The 19,087-nt window shown below is 38.2% G+C and overlaps 1 protein-coding gene across 1 annotated transcript in view; it reads right to left on the reverse strand.

Moving 5' to 3' along the window:
* Positions 1–619: 619 nt before the first annotated feature.
* Positions 620–19,087, reverse strand: part of vti1a (vesicle transport through interaction with t-SNAREs 1A) — a 381,072-nt gene continuing 362,604 nt past the window's right edge. The window contains exons 9-10 of the mRNA XM_062975756.1: positions 1,946–1,981; positions 620–1,849 (exon numbers count right to left, since the gene is read on the reverse strand). Of these exons, the coding sequence (XP_062831826.1) occupies positions 1,972–1,981 (10 nt within the window). The 3' untranslated portion in view covers positions 620–1,849; positions 1,946–1,971. The remainder of the gene's footprint in view (positions 1,850–1,945; positions 1,982–19,087) is intronic.

Genomic DNA, 19,087 nt, shown 5'->3' on the forward strand with positions numbered 1-19,087 from the left:
CTTGGTGTTCATGCAGTGTTTCCTATATGTTATGTTTGATCTAAGATATTTAGGATGGAAACAATGTTCAAGCTCTTGGCCTTCCCAGGTAACTTTCAATTTCCTATTGGCTTCATGGCTCCGTAGGTGGAAAGCAGGTTTGGCAGGGTTAGGCTTCAGGTGGTTATCTTTGTAGTAGTATTTTGGGGGACACAGAAAGAGCCTCCTCCAAGACTGAATAAATACAGTCGGGTGTCCCCTGGCGAACGTTTCTTGTGAACAGCTAATTTTTCCAAATGCAAAAGGATTGCTTTTGGGTTTTCTGAAAAAACATCAAAAATTGTAGGCTATAAAGGAAAGGAGAAAGAGAGAGCATACAAGCCTCATTTCGGGCATCTTAATATGCCATTAAAATGTGTTTATCCAGTGTATTGAGCAATTCAAGAAACTTCAAGCAAGAAATAGGAAAGTTTGCTGGAATGTGACTGATATCACAAAAACAGGCACAAGATAAAGTTTTTTTATGCCAATATTAGATTTATAAAACAATGACTTAAAAAACAGGACATATTAGGCTGAGGCCCCTTCCACATAGCTGAAAAAAAATCCCACATTTTCTACTTTGAACTGGAATATATGGCAGTGTGGACTCAGATAACATAGTTAAAAGCAGATATCGTGGGATTTTCTGCCTTGATATTCTGAGTTATATGGCTGTGTGGAAGGGCCCTAAATTTCCAAATCTAAAGGGAGGAGGACATTATTTTAAAATTTAGGTGAAAAAAAGCCAATTCGTTTTCAAAAGGGTGTTAAGATAAACAGGGCACCATAGTTCATTGAAACCTCTTAACCTATTTTATATAAAATACAATCATAACCCCCATTAATATTACAGGAACGCCACTGAAAAGATCTTAACTGAAGCTTGAAAGATACAAAAGACTGTAGAACACATTTGTCTCATGGAAGACATTTGATACTTATTAAAATACGATTGCTTTCAGGCATATTTTGATTTGCTGTCTAAGGGTGTACGAAGAGCCTTGCTACCGAGATAATAACAAAGGAGCCTTAAACTTTAAAAAAAAGCACACATGAAAGATAATATGTTCTCCATCAGTACCATTTTCCTAGGGATTACGTCTTTCTAAAATAACGCAGATTTGAAAATGAAAGCCTGTTTTGGCAAAAGGGGACACAGCACAGTATCTTTGAACATTTCTGTGTTAAATACTGCTAGTATGATACTTCATTAAGCACTTATCAAATAGGCTGCTTACTTCAAAAAAAAAAAGTGTTTGCAACTTCAAGATCTTTACTGCAGAGAACACGTAACCATGCTACATGTACCCAAACACAGCATTACACAAATCTATTAGGCATGCCCTAACTGTAGCTTTTAAAATTTGAGGAAGCCGCACATTTTTCTTTCCACAGATGAAAGCATTCGGGGAAACCAGAATGCAATCTTCTGCAATTTTAGTATGATTGAAACCTTTTAGAAACTTGTACATATATTTGATACGTACTCTCACTCTTGCTTTCCTTTTTTTAAAAAGACATTTGATGTGGGTTGTGTTCTGTGTTTGTTTTTATTTTTCACATCGCTGTCTCTACTTCCAGTTTACAATGCGCTCTTTTTATTTGTACAGATCTTGCTGTAAGTGAGAGATTGAAACATTACCTTGGGCAGAATTAAAGAAGAGAGAGAAAGAAAGACGAGGGAGAAAACTTTAATCAATAGCACTGTGCAATTGTAAATTTAAGCTCCTTTTATTTGCCAAACCATTAGTTGAGATGAGTAATTTAATTTTTATTGAAGATAATTAAAGTCCATTTTGAATTGATCTTCCTTACATGAGATAACACTCTTTCGTCAAGGGAAAAGAAAAGAAAAAACAATTACTGTACATACAATGAATAAGTAGCATGAAAGGATGAGACAATTGCAGATTTACTGACCTACCTATTGGACGAGACTTTCAAATCATCTTAGCGGCCCCTGGAGAAGAAAGGAGATTACTGAAACATTTATGCACTAGTTATTTTTCACTGAATAGTTTTTCTAAACCGTGCAGGCATCACTTAGGCTGAAAAACCTTTTAATTGTTATATCTGTATCTAAATTCACTCATCATCTTTGCATTTGGAAGGCTAGCTATAAGCCAAATTAATATGTTGACAATTGGAAGAAATAGTTTAATAAGGTGTTGCAAGGATTCTTTTTTAAAAAAGATACTGATGAGGAAAATTGCATGATATAATCACTCTAACATTCTTCACCCTCCCCCTTTGTTTCATTGAGGACACAAGATGTTAGAAAGGAGATACAGCCCTAGGACCAGACTAACCCAAACCCCATTAAACATGCATGGGGAAGGTTTCCCAGCCTGCGGTGCTGGGAGTTACACACCAATCCTCTGTTAACAACAGTAATTGTGCATATAATTTCCTTTGTGTCACCGTGAACGCTCCCCCATCACACAATTAAGCACCAACATTATGTTACTCACCGCCCATTACTATTTCATTTTATGTCAGGGATGGGAGATGCCAACAGAGCACTCCTTACTTACTTCTCATGTGAAATGATTATTGGAAGAAATTGGCATGGAGCAAACCCAAAGGTCATTCAACACGCACTACTGAGATAGACCATAATCCAATAAACCTTCCAAACACATTGGTCAGTCATTGTTCATTTTATAAAATACTTGCTGTCAAAAATCAAGCTGGTACACATAACACTAAATACTGCTCGCAAATGGTCTAGCTAGAAGAGTGGTTCCAAAACTGTGGTTCGTGGACCCCCACTGGTCTGCAAGAACAAAAATATGGTCTGCTGCCTCACCGTTACTACTATGGATAATAAGCCCAACCAAAAAAATTTTCTTGGTGTCTTCGTTTGTAGGCTTGTTCCTGGAGTTATTTGGGGTGCTGATTCAGAAAATTGCATTGGGTAGACCGTATCACCTCTAGATTATTAAATATGGTTTTCTGTGAATGATTAGACTGTGTGGAATATGCTCTGCATCAAAAACTAGAGCTGATGTGGTCTATCCAATGCAATTTTCTGAACCAGCACCCCAAGTAACCAAACCGAATCTAAAGTTGACCAAAAACTGATTTGTAACCCTTTTGGTGCTAATGTTGGAGAGTGGTCCCTGGTCAAAGTAGTCCCTGGTAAAGTGGTCCCTGGTAAAGTGGTCCCTGGTCATAAAAATGTTGGGAATCACTGAGCTAGAAGATATTGTGCTCTATAATTATTTAGATAGCGTGAGATCCAACACTGGCCTACAGCATGGTACAAAATTATTTGCTTACTTGCACATCTTTCTCCTCTCACTTTTTCAGTTTTGTTGTCTTATTTATTTCGTGTCAAAAACATTGCACAACAGACAAGTCCAAAAGTGATGAAATAAAGGAATCACAAATAGCTAAATAGTTTTAGACCAAAAGCGGGCAACAGCGACCGCATTGTCCGTAGCTTTAAGTTTTGTTGTCAAGATGTATCTATAACATAAAATTGATGCAATTTGACCTCACTTTAACTGCCATGGCTCAATGCAATGGAATCCTGGGAGTTGGAGTATGGTGAGGCACCAGCATTCTTTACCAGAAAAGACTAAAGAACTTGTAAAGCTACCACTTCTGTGATTTCATATCATGAAGCCATGGCAGTTAAAGTGGAGTAAAAACTACATTAAGTCTTCAGGAGTGGTTCCCAACCTGTGGTCCATGGACCACCAGTGGTCCCCAAGAACTAAAATATGGTCCGTGACCTCCCAGTACTACACCATTGCAACGAGAGCGACTGGTTTCGCGAAACTCTCTTATAGTGCTGAGGAAGCAGGGATGTCGGGAGGTGAGACTACCCATGAAAGGCGTGACAATAAGCCTCCTGACTGCTGCTTCTCCTCCTCCTCCCTCACCCTGAGCAGAGCCATTCCACATGGCACCTGGAAGCAGGGGCGCCTTGGTGTCTTCATTTTTAGGTTTATTCCTGGGGTTATTTGGGGTGCTGATTCAAAAAATGGCATTGGTTAGACCACATCAGCTCTAGATGATTAAATATGTTTTTATGTGGGCAAGCAGATGGCAACTACTGGATGGCATATGTTCTGTATCAGAAACTAGAGGTGATGTGGTCTATCCAATGCAATTTTCTGAATTAGCGCATCAAATAACGAAACAGAATCTAAAGTTGACCAGAATCTGATTCATAACCCTTTTAGTACTAATGCTGGAGAGTGGTTCCTTGTCAAGTGGTCCCAGATCAAAGTGGTCCCTGGTTAAAAAAAGGTTGGGAACCACTGGTCTACAGAATAGGAACACCCTCAGACCGATAATTATTTGTATTTTTATATTTGATTCTCCCTTTTAAAATGTTGTTGGCAATCAAGCACTACTTTGAGGCCAGGGAAGGCTGTAATTTATCAATTGAAGACTGAATGTATGGTGGTGCAGAAAGAAACAGGGAAATTGGTACATTGATAAGAGTGCAGGCAGTGATAAACTTCTCAGAGGCACAGGTGCACACACTGCTTCTCTAGAGTGTTGTAGCTTCATAGGAGCCCCAAGATATAACTAAAATATCGTGATAATCCTGTATAGAAGGGCTATAGTCAATGTTAAGTCTTACAAGAAATTTGACAGTCGTTGATTAGGTAATTTCAGCTGGATCTACACTGCCATATAATCCAGTTTCTGAATCCAGATTCTGCTTTGAACTGGATTATATGAGTCTACACTGCTATATAATCCAGTTCAAAGCAGATAATCTGGATCCAGAAACTTGATAACTTGGTAGTGTAGATGGGGCCTTGTAGGTGACCTGGAATATGCTAAAGTTTTCCTGAGCACAATTACTTAAGAGTAGCATTGAGTAGAATGAGGGGAAATATGAGCCATGGGTTACTTGATTTTTCTCTGTTTTGATCTCAGAAATGTATTTATTATTATTTCCTGCATTTGTATCTCGCCCTTCTCATCCCGAAGGGGACTCAGGGCGGCCTTACAGCAGGCAGCAATTCGATGCCAACACATATAAAACCAAAGTAAACAAATGCAATTAAAATCCATATAATTAAACATTAATTTTTAAAACAATTAAAATCACCTAATTCAAATCACAGTCCAAGTCCTGTCCATTTGTCAGTCACATTAATCTCCTATCATTATTGCACTGTTTCAAATTAATTGGTCCCACAGCTACATCTTAAGATTTTTTCCTGAAGCTCAGGAGGGAGGGGTCTGACCTGATTTCATTGGGGAGGAAGTTCCAGAGATGAGGAGCCACCTCTGAGAAGTCCGGGCTGTGGCACAGGCTGGTGAGCAGCCTGCTGCAATAAATCACTCTGACCATGAGGTCATGAGTTCGAGGCCAGCCCGTGGCAGGGTGAGCACCCATCAATAAAAAAATAAAAAAAAATTGCCCCTGCTCGTTGCTGACCTAGCAATCTGAAAGATAGTTGCATCTATCAAGTAGGAAATAAGGTACCACTTATAAAGTGGGGAGGCAAATTTAACTAGTTTACGACGTTGGAATGAGGAAGTGCCATCACAGTGAATGATTGAGCAGCTGCTCCCCCCTGTTGCCAGAATTGAACATCCCCTCAGGAGAAGGTTAAATTGCCTCTGCGTCTGTCTCTGTCTCGGTTCTATGTGTATACGGGCATTGAATGTTTGTCCTATATGTATATAATGTGATCCGCCCTGAATCCCCTTCGGGGTGAGAAGGGCAGAATATAAATACTGTAAATAAATAAATAAATAAAATCCCCACCAGTCATGCTTGCGAAGTTGGCGGGACCGAGACCAGGGCCTTCCCTGATTATCTTAATCTTCGAGGAGGGTCATAGAGAGAGATAAGTAAAATGAAGTCATTTTACCACTTGCTCATCCCTGGTCAGATGTTTACATTTTTGGCAAGATAGCCCATATACCTGAATTTGGTGGAAGAAGAAGATAAAAAGCTTTTTTTAAAAAAAGATTTGAAATAACACTGCTTACTTGGACTTCCTGCTTCTCCTTATTCTGCCTATTTTGAATATCCAAAACTATTTTAGGTTTCTTCGTTTTGGTTTTCCCTAAGCCTTTGTGTTCGGTAGGCAATTTCACCATTTGATGTATAAACCTTTTTTTTGCTTTTGAAACTGATACACATCAAATATACATACCTTCCAAACCACACACATTCATATAGTATATGCATACATGCACATATACAAATATAGCCTCTGTCCTCATCATTTTATTATATTAAATGCATCAAAAAGATTTTGGTCTCTTGGAAGGTTTTTACGGGGAAATCGCTAAAACTCTGCATACCAATTCCCCCCTTTAAATTCAAAACTAGAACCCACATTCTGGATTCTCCCACTTTGGTGTGGACTTTGAATAAGTGCTGTGCTTTTTTTCCTGTGCAGTACAGCATAAAAATACAGACCCAGTATAATTAGAATTTCAGTCATGGCCTGTGGGATCTAGTGATTTGGACATATTTTATTTAACCAGCTTAGTAAAAGGTAATATTCAGCAGCTGTGATCTATAGCAGAATTACAATTTTCAGGGTCAAGGAGGGATTTTGATATTAGGAGGTTGGGCAGAATTGCTGTAAAATCTCATGAGCTGTCGTTAAAAATAAATGAGAAAATAGGTTATCCAAGAGTCATTGTAAGGGAAAAATCAATAGGCAGTGTCTATTCACTTGGGCTATCAAAATCCTTGAAATTTGAACAAAAGTTTCACGTTTAGTGTGCTGTAGGTTTTGAAATGTAAGTGCTGAATGCTCAGCGGATACAAATTCATTGTGCTCTGCATTCAAACAAGATGGAGCAAAGCTTCTGAAGTTTTGGCATTTCCCTCCTCTTAGTACTGGATATTAGCCACCAAATTAGACATGTAAAACAGTTTCCAGTGAAACTTCAGAAGCAATTTTAGCTCACTGATAACAACTCCTCTCTGGAAAATACTATATTCTTTAGATCATCCTAGTCCTTTGGGATCTTCTCACTTGGTTACTACACACACACATACACAGAGCCATGTACAGCATAGGGAAACAGCAAATTTCTCAATTCTTCTCCATTGAGAGCTATCAACACAGAGAAAATAGACATTAGAAGTGAAATATAGTGTGTAAACTGTGTTTGTGTGTGAGTGCAATTGATATGGAAAGTGAGTATTATTCTCATTTAGACGTAACTACTTCCTCAAAACAAATGTTCAAAGCAGCATCAAGTTTTTAAATCTAAATGAATTGAAGTCTGCTTTGTGCAACTTTTAGCGATTGAGATTTTAGAAAATAGAAGGGGCAGCATTTTAACTACCTCGTGTTTTCAAAATTCACTTGCGTACTTTGCCCAGTTCGTTCTTATGATTTTTTTCTTTCTCCTGTTTAAATCGTGTTTTATTAATGTTTGCTATTTTATCCTTATATGTTAATGGTTAAAATTTTATATTTGCACGTGGTTTTGTTATTGATGTGTATTATGTTGTTATTGTATTATTGTATTTACCTGGGCTCGACCCCATGTAAGTCGCCCCGAGTCCCTTTGGGGAGATGGAGGCGGGGTATAAAAAATAAAGTTGTTGTTGTTATTATTATTGTTATTATTATTATTATCTTATTTATACCCCACCTTTCTCTACCCTGAAGGGGACTCAAGTTGGCTTACAAATGGCAATTAATTCAATGCCTTAACACATACGAAAAAAGCTTAAAATAGATTAATTTAATACATATAAACATTTTAAAACATTACATTCAGGCTGTTCTAATGTCGTTAGGGAGGGATTTCTACAGCTGAAGAGCCACCACTGAAAAGGCCCTGTCTCTTGTCCCCGCCAGTCGTGCTTGCAAAGCAGGCAGGACTGAGAGCAGGACCTCCCCAGATGTTTGTAATATCTCTGAGATGGTTCATAGGGAGAGATACGTTTGGAAAGGTAAGCTGGGCCGGAACCGTTTAGGCCTTTACAGACTAAAGCTAGCGGGCTGTGGTGGAGGCTCCTTCTTTGGAGGCTTTTAAGCAGAGGCTGGATGGCCATCTGTCGGGGGTGCTTTGAATGCGATTTCCTGCTTATTAGCAGGACTGGATGGCCCATGAGGTCTCTTCCAACTCTACTATCCTATGATTCTATGATTCTATGATTCTATCTGCAAACTGGAAACAGGGGGTGATAGGTGATATAATCCAAAATACCTAGAGGACAAAATATTGGGTAATGTTGTTTCAGGGCATTTCTTCATAGCCATATAACCCAGAATATCAAGGCAGCAAATCCCACAAATATCTGCTTTGAACTGGGTTCTGAGTCCACACTGCCATATATTCCAGTTCAAAGCAGATAATGTGAGATTTTATTTAGCTGTGTGGAAGGGGGGGGGGGGGGCTCAGACAGACCCTATATCCCAGGATCCGATCCCAGGTTTTCTGTTTACCCCATATTATCTGTCAGATAATCCAGTTTAAAGCAGAAAACCTGGAAGGGCCCCTAGATGTAAGAAGCCAAAGTGGAATGAAGGCAAGTATCTGTGTGCGCCTTCCACATACCAACACATTTCTCCAGAAATCAATTATATATATTTTCTTTTCAAATGTCCCAAGGATATTTTGATTGCAAATAGTAATGTGCAACCATGTTTGCAAGAAAAAACATTTTACAGAGGGGAAAAATAATATAATGGGAGGCAATATTTCATTTGATCCACTTAAAACAAACAGTCTCTCTACAAATTCTGCTTAGTTCAAAGAGATATCTAAAATGCATCACCTGTAGACATGGTATGAACAAGCAGACATACAATACAAACTGACATTTGAAAAGAAATTAATCCACCAAACTAAAGCAAGTAAAACTACACCACTGACATGAAATCCATGGATGTGACGACTTGGAAAATGTTGTTTCAAGTGGAATGGAAATGGTAGGCTGAGTTGGAATGAAGTAAACTCTCCCATCATCTGACACATGCAGATGACATATAAATACAAGCAAATAGATTTGCCTAAAATAGCATTATATCTTGAAATTTAGGCTGGAAAAGATTTTATATGGCGTCTAAATGCGTTTTACTGTTGCTCCGTTGTGAAATTACCCCGATAAATGCAATCTGGCCATCATTAGAAACCATGAAATTACAATTCCTCTGGGAGAGATATTTGTCTATTTCTTAAATACAGAAAGGTAATTAATTAGTACCTCCTTCCGCAATATATTACTTTATATAAGAGCTGATTAAAATGTAACCACCACAAGGCTGATGAAGATCAGCCAATAATCTGGAGAAAGTATAACTGTGGCCAAAAGAAGCAACTTTCAGAAAAGATACTGTCAAATTCACAGAAGCAGATTGCTGTGAACATGGATTTGCTTTGGAGCTCCCTTCAACTTCAAAATGATTAATGATAACTTTATTAGAACCAGGTCCAAAAAGATTGAAGGAGAAAACATCAGGCTTATGAACATCACAGAAATTGTGTTGTTTGTAATGTCAATGAACCCAGGGTTTTAACAAGCATCAGATATTTTTGTACATTATAGCAATATGGTTGGATTATGCTTTTTTTTAAAAAACTTCTTAGGATACTATTGACTACTATGGATGCAAACTAAATCTAGATAAAGACCATGGTAAGATTATCAGTTGTTTTAGCCCTGAAGATTTTCCAAGAGTTTGAACATTCCTTGGGAATATGACTAAGGAAACTTTTCTGGTGGACTCTTGCAATTCCAAATGTGTGTTGTCGAAGGTTTTCATGGTCAGAATCACTTAGTTGTTGTGAGTTTTCCAGGCTGTATGGCCATGTTCCAGAAGCGTTCTTTCTGAACGTTTCACCCACATCTATGGCAGGTTGTGAGTTATGCTGGAAACTAGGCAAGTGGGGTTTATATATCTGTAGAATGATATCCAGGATGGGAGAAAGAACTCTTTTCTGTTTCAGACAAGTGTTAATGTTTCAATTGGCCACCTTGATTAGCATTAAATAGTAGGCTTGAGCGATCCATGAAAAAATTTATTCTAAACTCGCTTCAAAAGTAGGGGGTGCTAGCGTTTCGTTTCTGATGTCATTTCCAAATTTTGTCTTCAAAAATTTTGAAATTTAATGAAAATTCGTTAATTTCAAAAGTAATTTGTTAATGGCGGATGCGCATGCGCAGTGGCCAAAGAAACAGCACCGGGGGGGGGGGGGGGACTTTACAGGACTCTCCCATCCTCTATCTTCTTCAAACATGGTACAGTGGTAGAGCTATCTTCTTCAAACATGGTACAGTGGTAGAGCACATTTAACACTGCTAGCTTGCCAAAATTCAGAACGTTTCCCTTATCCTCTGATTTTTGGTGAATTTTCATAGCTTTTATAATAAACCATTTTTTAATAATTGCAGAAATCTGTTCCTGGTTTGAAAGTCTTATTTCCTGTTTCATTGGGTTGTCTTTACTTTGAAAGTCATTGTTCTACTTCAGAAACTTTGTTTTTGTGGCTGAAACTTTGTTAAATTGGTGGACTCAGGAAACCATAATGTGCTCCATGTCCCTTGCACAAAGACAAAGTTCAGGCAGTGTCATAGATTTTGCCATGTTTCTATGACAGAATCAATTAGGAAATGACATTTATCACCCAGGAACAGAAATCATAGTACACCATCAAATCATTCCTGACAGATGGCCATCAGCCTCTGAATAAGAAAATCAGTTCCTGGTTTGAAAGTGCTATTTCCTGTTTCATTGGCTTTTCTGGGGCTGAGAGTGTGTGACTTGCCCTAGTGGGTGGCTGAATGGGGAATCAAGCCACAATCTGAGTCCAACACTCAAACCTCCCCCTCCCTCCCCCTCTCTCTCTAAACTTCTCATACCTTCCAAGAATTCACATACCGTATGAAAGTTTGGTCAAGATGGTCAGAGGAGGGCAACTAAAATGATCTAGGGTCTGGAGAACAAGCCCTATGAGGAGCGGCTTAAAGAACTGGGCATGTTTAGCCTGCAGAAGAGAAGGCTGAGAGGAGACATTACGTGAGGGGTAGTCATAGGGAGGAGGGAGCAAGCTTGTTTTCTGCTGCCCTGCAGACTAGGATGCAATGGAACAATGGCTTCAAACTACAGGAAAGGAGATTTCACCTGAACATCAGGAAGAACTTCCTTACTGTGAGAGCTGTTCGGCAGTGGAACTCTCTGCCTCAGACTGTGGTGGAGGCTTCTTCTTTAGAGGCTTTTAAGCAGAGGCTAGATGGCCATCTGTTGGAGGTGCTTTGAATGAGATCTCCTGCTTCTTGGCAGAATGGGGTTGGACTGGATGGCCGCCAATGGGATGAAAATATTTGATTTTTCAAATGTGGGGCAAAAAAGCTCATTCGGAAAGGCACCATTTTTAGAAGCAGTGCTCAAAAATGAAAATGGGGCTATATGAATGAAACAAACAGAAATTGATAGCAATCCTATACACATAAACAAGACTAATATAATCCTTAATCAGAAGACATATAAGATAAACTTTGGGCTCAGATCAAGCATGGATAATTCCTACCATCGTCAACCAGCATGTGTATTTGCTGTCCACACACAAACAGTTACTGGTTCATTTGTAGTTCTTAGTAATTAATGACACTGTGGATATTAACTTAGATTTAAAATACTTGCATCTCATACAGTTATCTCATGCTCAACATACCAGTCTTATTTTACGTTAGTTGAAAACTACCGTATATACTCAAGTATAAGCCGACCCGAATATAAGCCAGGCACCTAATTTTACCACAAAAAAACTGAGAAAACTTTGACTCCAGTATAAGCCGAGAGCAGTAAATTTCAGAAATAAAAATAGATACCAATAAAATTACATTAATTGAGGCATCAGTAGGTTAAATGTTTTTGAATATTTACATAAAGCTCAAATGTAAGATAAGACTGTCCAACTTTGATCAAATCGTTATTCTCATTTTCTTTAATGTCAATGTGCTTATGTATCCTTTTAATAATAATAGAGTAAAATAATACATGTAATAATAATAATAATAATTAATAGAGTAATATAATACATGTAATAATAGAGTAAATAATAAATGCAATAATAATAAGATCAGAGTGAAATAATAAATGTATTAATAATAATAATAATAATAATAATAATAATAATAATAATAATAATAATAATAATAGAGTAAAATAAATGTCATAGTAGCAACAATAATAGAGAAAAATAATAAATGTAATAATACCAATAATAATAGAGAAAAAAATAAATGTACCATATATTCTCGAGTATAAGCTGACCCAAATATAAGCCAACCAGGACCCTCACTCGAGTATAAGCCGAGGGGGGCTTTTTCAGTCTTAAAAAAATGGCTGAAAAATTAGGCTTATACTCGAGTATATACAGTAACCATTACTTTTCTCAATATTATCTAAGAAGCTTGTTGTATTCTTAACTGTCCTCACAATCAGTCTGTGAATGGCTTCTTCAACTTATTGTAAGAATCCCATACAAAGATGTTTTCATTGTATCCAAAAGTTAAATCTACAGCCTCTAGATATTCATAAATTGGATGATATCTCAAAATGATATGCAACCCTTTCCTTCTAATTGGCTTTTGAAGGTCTGTGTAAGGTGAAAGAGGTCAAGCCAAGGTCTAATCAATGTGTGAGTTGTGTGATTAATGTCATTGTACACTTTAAGTTTTTAAGATATCCATTAAGAATTATTTGAAAACTAGAGACAGCTAATTTCATGCAGTAAGAGATGCACGCTCTGGCCATTTAAAATGGGAAGATCTAAATACACATTACTGTGTAGACATTTCATAAAGCAAACCTGGCAATTTGGAACTATAGTATGACCCTCATAGAGGATACGTTCCTGGACTTATCTTACCATGGAATTTCAAAAATGCAGATAATTGTGAACCCAATTGAAATGAACTACTTTGGCAGAAGCATACCATAACGTTTCACTGTAGAACCTAGAAAATGTCTAAGAGAACATCTCTCTCTAGCATTTCTAGGTCTTCCTCCACAACTTTGTAGTCCACTTCCAGTGAAAGCATATCATAGAATTGTACTGGGGCACCTAGAAAATCCCTAAAGAGAAAATATTTTTGACATGGGTGAGTAAAACTATGTGTACTGGTCTTATAGATATGGTGGCATGCTGTAACAATAAATAATTGAGTCAAATCATCTCTATGCTTAAAATAATAATCTAAAGTTATTAGAAATAAGAAATTTTAAGGTGAAATGCCCATATAAAAACATTTAAAATGTCTTCCCATTCTTAGTATTAGTTTGGCTTTGTTTTGGATTTGGCTGAATCTCTCATTCTAGGAGATTTGAGGACAGGTTCAGGAAATCCACATTCAAGCTCAAGATGGCTGTCAACATGGTGTTAAGCAAAAAACTGGACTTCTGCAATGCGATGTACATTGGATTATCTCTGTACCAAGTTTGGAAACTTGGTACAGGAACATCTAGAAGTGAGCATATTACACTCATATTAAAGCCACTCCACTGGTTGCCAATTGGTTTCTGGGAAAAGTGCAAAGTGTTGGTTTTGACCTTTAAACCCCTACATGATTTGAGTCCAGGTTACCTACAGGATCGTCTTCTACCGTACCGCCCCGGATGCTGGGGTTCTGAGCTACTCCAACCAGCCAAAACATTATTGATAACCATCACCTAGAACAGGGGTCCCCAAACTAAGGCCCGGGGGCCAGATGCGGCCCTCTAAGGTCATTTACCTGGCCCCCGCCCTCAGTTTTATAATACAATATTTTATATCATTTTAAATAATATAATATATTGTATATACATATAATATTGATAATAATATTATAATGTTATACAATATAATACTAATAATACCATATAATAATATTAATTATATGATATATATTACATATAATATTACAGTATAGTGGTATAGTTCAATATAGTAATATATAATGCTAATATTGTGCTATGCTAATAATATAATATATTGTATGTACATACAGCTGCTCTGAGTCCCCTTCGGGGTGAGAAGGGCAGGATATAAATGTAATAAATAAATGTAGTAAATGAATAAATAAATAAATAATTTTAGACTTAGGCTCGCCCAAAGTCTGAAATGACTTGAAGGCACACAACAACAGCAATCCTAATTAACTTACTATCTCATTGGCGAAGCCCCGGTGGCGAAGTGTGTTAAAGCACTGAGTTGCTGAACTTGCAGACCGAAAGGTCCCAGGTTCAAACCCTGGGAGCGGCGGGAGCGGCCGCTGTTAGCTCCAGCTTCTGCCAACCTAGCAGTTCGAAAACATGCCAATGTGAGTAGATCAATAGGTACCACTCCGGCGGGAAGGTAATGGCGCTCCATGCAGTTATGCCAGCCACATGACCTTGGAGGTGTCTACAGACAACGCCGGCTCCTCGGCTTAGAAATGGAGATGAGCACCAACTCCCAGAGTCAGACATGACTGGACTTTACGTCAGGGGAAACCTTTACCTTTACCTTATCTCATTGGCCAGATGCAGGCTCACACTTCCCATTGAAATCCTGATAGGTTTATGTTGGTTACAATTGTTTTCATTTTTTAATATTGTATTGTTTTTTTATTGTTGTTGTTTTGCACTACAAATAAGACATCTGCAGTGTGCATAGGAATTTGTTCGTTTTTTTTCCCCAGCCCCTCCACAGTCTGAAGGATTGTGAACTGGCCCTCTGCTTTAAAAGTTTGAGGACCCCTGACCTAGAGGATATTTTCATCAGCTCTTTCCTGATTGTGAAATGGTGAGCTGTCACAATTTACCGTATATACTCGAGTATAAGCCGACCTTAATATAAGCCGAGGCACCTAATTTTACCACAAAAAACTGGAGAAAATTTTTGACTCAAGTATAAGCCGAGGGTGGAAAATGCAGCAGCTACTGGTAAATTTCAAAATGAAAACAGATCCCAATGAAATTATATTGAGACATCAGTACGTTAAAGATTTTTGAATATTTACCGTATTTCAAAGAAAAACAGTAAACTTGCTCTACAAGTGGAAAAGTAGGGTCAACAAAAACAATATGGTATTAACAATAATAATAATAATAATAATAATAATAATAATAATAATAATAATTGATCATTGATGTGGCCATCCGAGGTGACAGTCGCATTGACGAAAAACAACAGGAAAAACTCAGCCGCTATCAGGACCTCAAGATTGAACTGCAAAGACTCTGGCAGAAACCAGTGCAGGTGGTCCCGGTGGTGATGGGCACACTGGGTGCCGGGCCAAAAGATCTCAGCCGGCATTTGGAAACAATAGACATTGACAAAATCACGATCTGCCAACTGCAAAAGGCCACCCTGCTGGGATCTGCACGCATCATCCGAAAATACATCACACAGTCCTAGACACTTGGGAAGTGTTTGACTTGTGATTTTGTGATACGAAATCCAGCATGTCTATCTTGTTTGCTGTGTCATACAATAAAATAATAAAAAAACAAACTTCATTTGTACCGTGCCCTATCTCCCCATGGGGACTCAGGCCAGCTTCAAACACAGTAACAGACAAACAATCAATGCTTACATAAAAAATGCAGAGCTAGATATAGATCTATAATTATATATACTCATTTTACATATGCATTTCCCCCTGAAATGTTTGCAAATCTTCTCTCTATATATGTGCATTTCCCTCCTGCAATATTTGCAAGCTCTATATATTTATGTTTATATCTATCTAGAAATCTGTGTGTGCATTTCCCCTGCAATATTTGCAAGCCCTCATAGCCCTATATTCATACCTATCTATCTAGACATCTCTCTATATATAGATAATTATATCTGTATAGGATTTGCAAAGACTTGCAAACATGTGAGGTGAAAATTCAAATATAAAATAATGTATACACATAGATACAGATATACAGGTAAATGGAAATCTCTAGCTATCTATATGTATATAGGATTTGCAAAGACTTGCAAACATATGAGGGGGGAATTCATATATAAAATTAATGTATATAGATAGATACAAATATAAAGGTACATATGAATTGCAAAGGCTTGCAGGAGGAAATTGTGATGAGTTATGGGCCATGTAGTCCCGCTCATGGCACTATAGTGCCAGATGAAGAGGAGAACTTGGGTTTTTCACCGTCTCAGTCAGAATTGGAATCTTCCCAGCCAGATTTGGGAACCTTGCACCTGCAAGAGATTTGTCTTCCAGAAGTATGTCAAACAAGCCCTGAGCCTAAATCTCCTGTGTTTTCTCGCCACGAGTTTTGTAAACAACAGAGAGGAGTTCAAGCGGCCTCTCGCAGGAGTGCTAGGATAGCTGCTAAGAATTCAGCTGATTAAGCCTGCTTTCCATGAGAATCTTTAAGGAGTCATACATCTGGACTCAGAGATTAGCTTTCGTTTCTGGTTCCCCAGAGAACTGCTCTTTGGTGGGAAAACTAGACCCTATTTAGGTGTTTTACCCACAAAGGGATCTTGCGGAGTCAATTCGTCAGCTACTGGAGTAAGTTGTGTGTGGACAGCGCGCTCCGTTTCCAAGCCTCGTTCCTGTTTCAAGCCTTGTTCCTGATTCCAAGCCTTCGCTCCTGTTCCCAAGCCTTCGTTCCCGTTTCCAGCCTTGTTTACCTCCACGGACCTTGCCTTGTTTTCCAGGGTTCAGCCTTGCCTTGTTTTCCGGATTTTGCCAAGTAATTCCACGGATCTTGTTCTTGCTCCTCGTTACCTTGTTGCCTTGAATCAAGCCTTGTGTTCCAAGTATCAAGTTATTTCCTAGCCTTGCTCAAGTTCATGGACTAAAGGACCTTGTCATCTCCCCTCACTTGCCTGGCAAGTGAGTGTTTCGGTTATTGGATTACAACTTTGGACCTTAATATTTCATATTGGACATTATTTCTTGGGACTAATTTTGACCTTTCCTGAAAGGTCTACTCCTGGACTATTTCATACACTTGCTTTTATTAACTTTATATATTTCCTTAATAAAGATATTAGATAGATTCTGGCCTCTGTGTATGGTTATTGGTGCCCTGTAGCCTGGGTCGTGACAGAAATGCCTATATATCTGTAGCAGAGATTAACAAATATTTCAGGGGAAAATGCTTTTATAAGATTAATGGGGGTGTATATATATATATATATATATATATATATATATATATATATATATCCTATCTTGCAAGGACTTATTTCCCTTTTCAAAACATTCCCTTGGTTAAGAGCAAGGGAGGCTTTGGAAAAGTAAACACTGATAAGGGAGGGTAAGATAAGAGATAAATATATCATATACTGCAAGCAACAGCCTCCAGGCTCCGCTGCCGGCTTGACCTGATTATAAGCCAGAGGTGGCTTTTTCAGCTCATAAAAAGGGTTGAAAAACTCGGCTTATCTTCGAGTATATACGGTACATCTCTCTTGAAAAGCCTACCTAGTCAATTGTGAATAAAGAAATTTGAATTTGCATTCTATTACCGCTATATGTTTATTTTGTACCTTGTGTTTGGTGTATATTTCTAGAATGATATGTTTTATGTATTTTATTGTATGTATTTTATGTCCATATGTTTTGACTCTGTTGTGCCCCGTCTCGAGTTGTTAGGCGGGTAACAAATCAAATGTTGTATGATGATGATGATGATGATGGTGATGGTGATGATGATGATGATCATCATCATTATGTTGCAAAGAGCTCTAGGTTCCAATCACAGAATATGATATGGATAGATGATAGGGAAACATTATTTTAGCCCATTTTTTTGTTCCCAACTTAATGTCCATGTCATTGTACAATTAGGCAGTGGTGTTGCTGGGTTCATTAATTCTACAGAGAAATTAGTGTGGTGCCATTAATTCGGCAGATTTTTTAATTCCATGTTATAGACAAAGGTTCTTATCCTATGTGTGTGTGCAGGGGGGAGAGATTAGCGTCAAGTACTGGCATTTAGTCCTATAGTGTTGCAAATCACTATTTTCCATTCTTCATTATTTAGTACATGTCGTCTGAATTTGCTGGTTTCTCCATTACTAACTGTTTTCATCCTTATTCCATAACTAGAGTCTCCGCCTTCTCCCCCCTATTTTAAAAAATGCATCTTATTTCAACATTGCAAGGGATCAAACTCTCTCAGTATCGAGATTTGCATTATTAAAGGCAAAGAAAAATATCAATCTACTAAAGTAGTTTTATTACTGAAAAGGATCGAGTGGCTGCATTATGGCGGAGTACTGGGGACTCACTGCTGGTTAGGAGACCACCGACAGGACAGCCTATTTGTCCACATCATATATTCGATTGAATGTGGGCAACTTTAACCGTTCTTATTCCACGTGTTTTTGTACTTTTGAAATGGAATATCCCGGTTCCTGAGTCCAGAAGGTGATCTCAGACCGTCTTTTCCCCCCTCACTTTTCTATGACTGTTTCTGACATTTAACTGACAAATTATGGAGGAACTGACTGGAAGTATCCCTGCGTCAGGGGAAGACCTCCATCATAAATTGTATCCCCAATGGATTACAACTGTTTTAAAAGTGGGGCTGGGATAATGTCCAAAGATAATGCTGAAGCCACAAAACGCAGTCCTAACTGTGCTTAATTAGGGAATGAGTTTGCTGGAAATCACAGGCATAAAGTGTGTTTACTGGACATAGAAGCAATCAGAAATGGTGTCAATACCACTCTTTTCTAATGAGCCAGTCAGCTATAGGTAGATTATTTGTACAGTCACTAGTCATCTGACATGAGAGAAGTCTCCCACCAGGATGATAAAAACATCAAACATCCGGGCATCCCCTGGGCAACGTCCTTGTAGATGGCCAATTCTCTCTCACCAGAAGCGACTTGCAGTTTCTCAAGTTGCTCCTGACATTGAAAAAAAATCTGAGCAGCTTTAAATAACTGAATCCAGAGCATGGAAAAGCAATTTAAACAAATTTAGGCAGCTGGATCTCAAGCAAGGACAAGTTGTTTTTTTGAGACAACGGCTCCTAGATGCTCGAGTCAGTGTAGCTAGTGGTTCTGCTGGCAAGAGCCCGCAAATTCGGGGAATTCGGCTGGCATTGTAATGTAATGAAATGTCAGCTTGGTATATTATGGAAAAAATAAATGGTGACCTTCCCTC

This window comes from Anolis carolinensis, chromosome 3 (genome assembly GCF_035594765.1).
Source record: "Anolis carolinensis isolate JA03-04 chromosome 3, rAnoCar3.1.pri, whole genome shotgun sequence".
NCBI classification, from domain to species: Eukaryota; Metazoa; Chordata; class Lepidosauria; order Squamata; family Dactyloidae; genus Anolis; species Anolis carolinensis.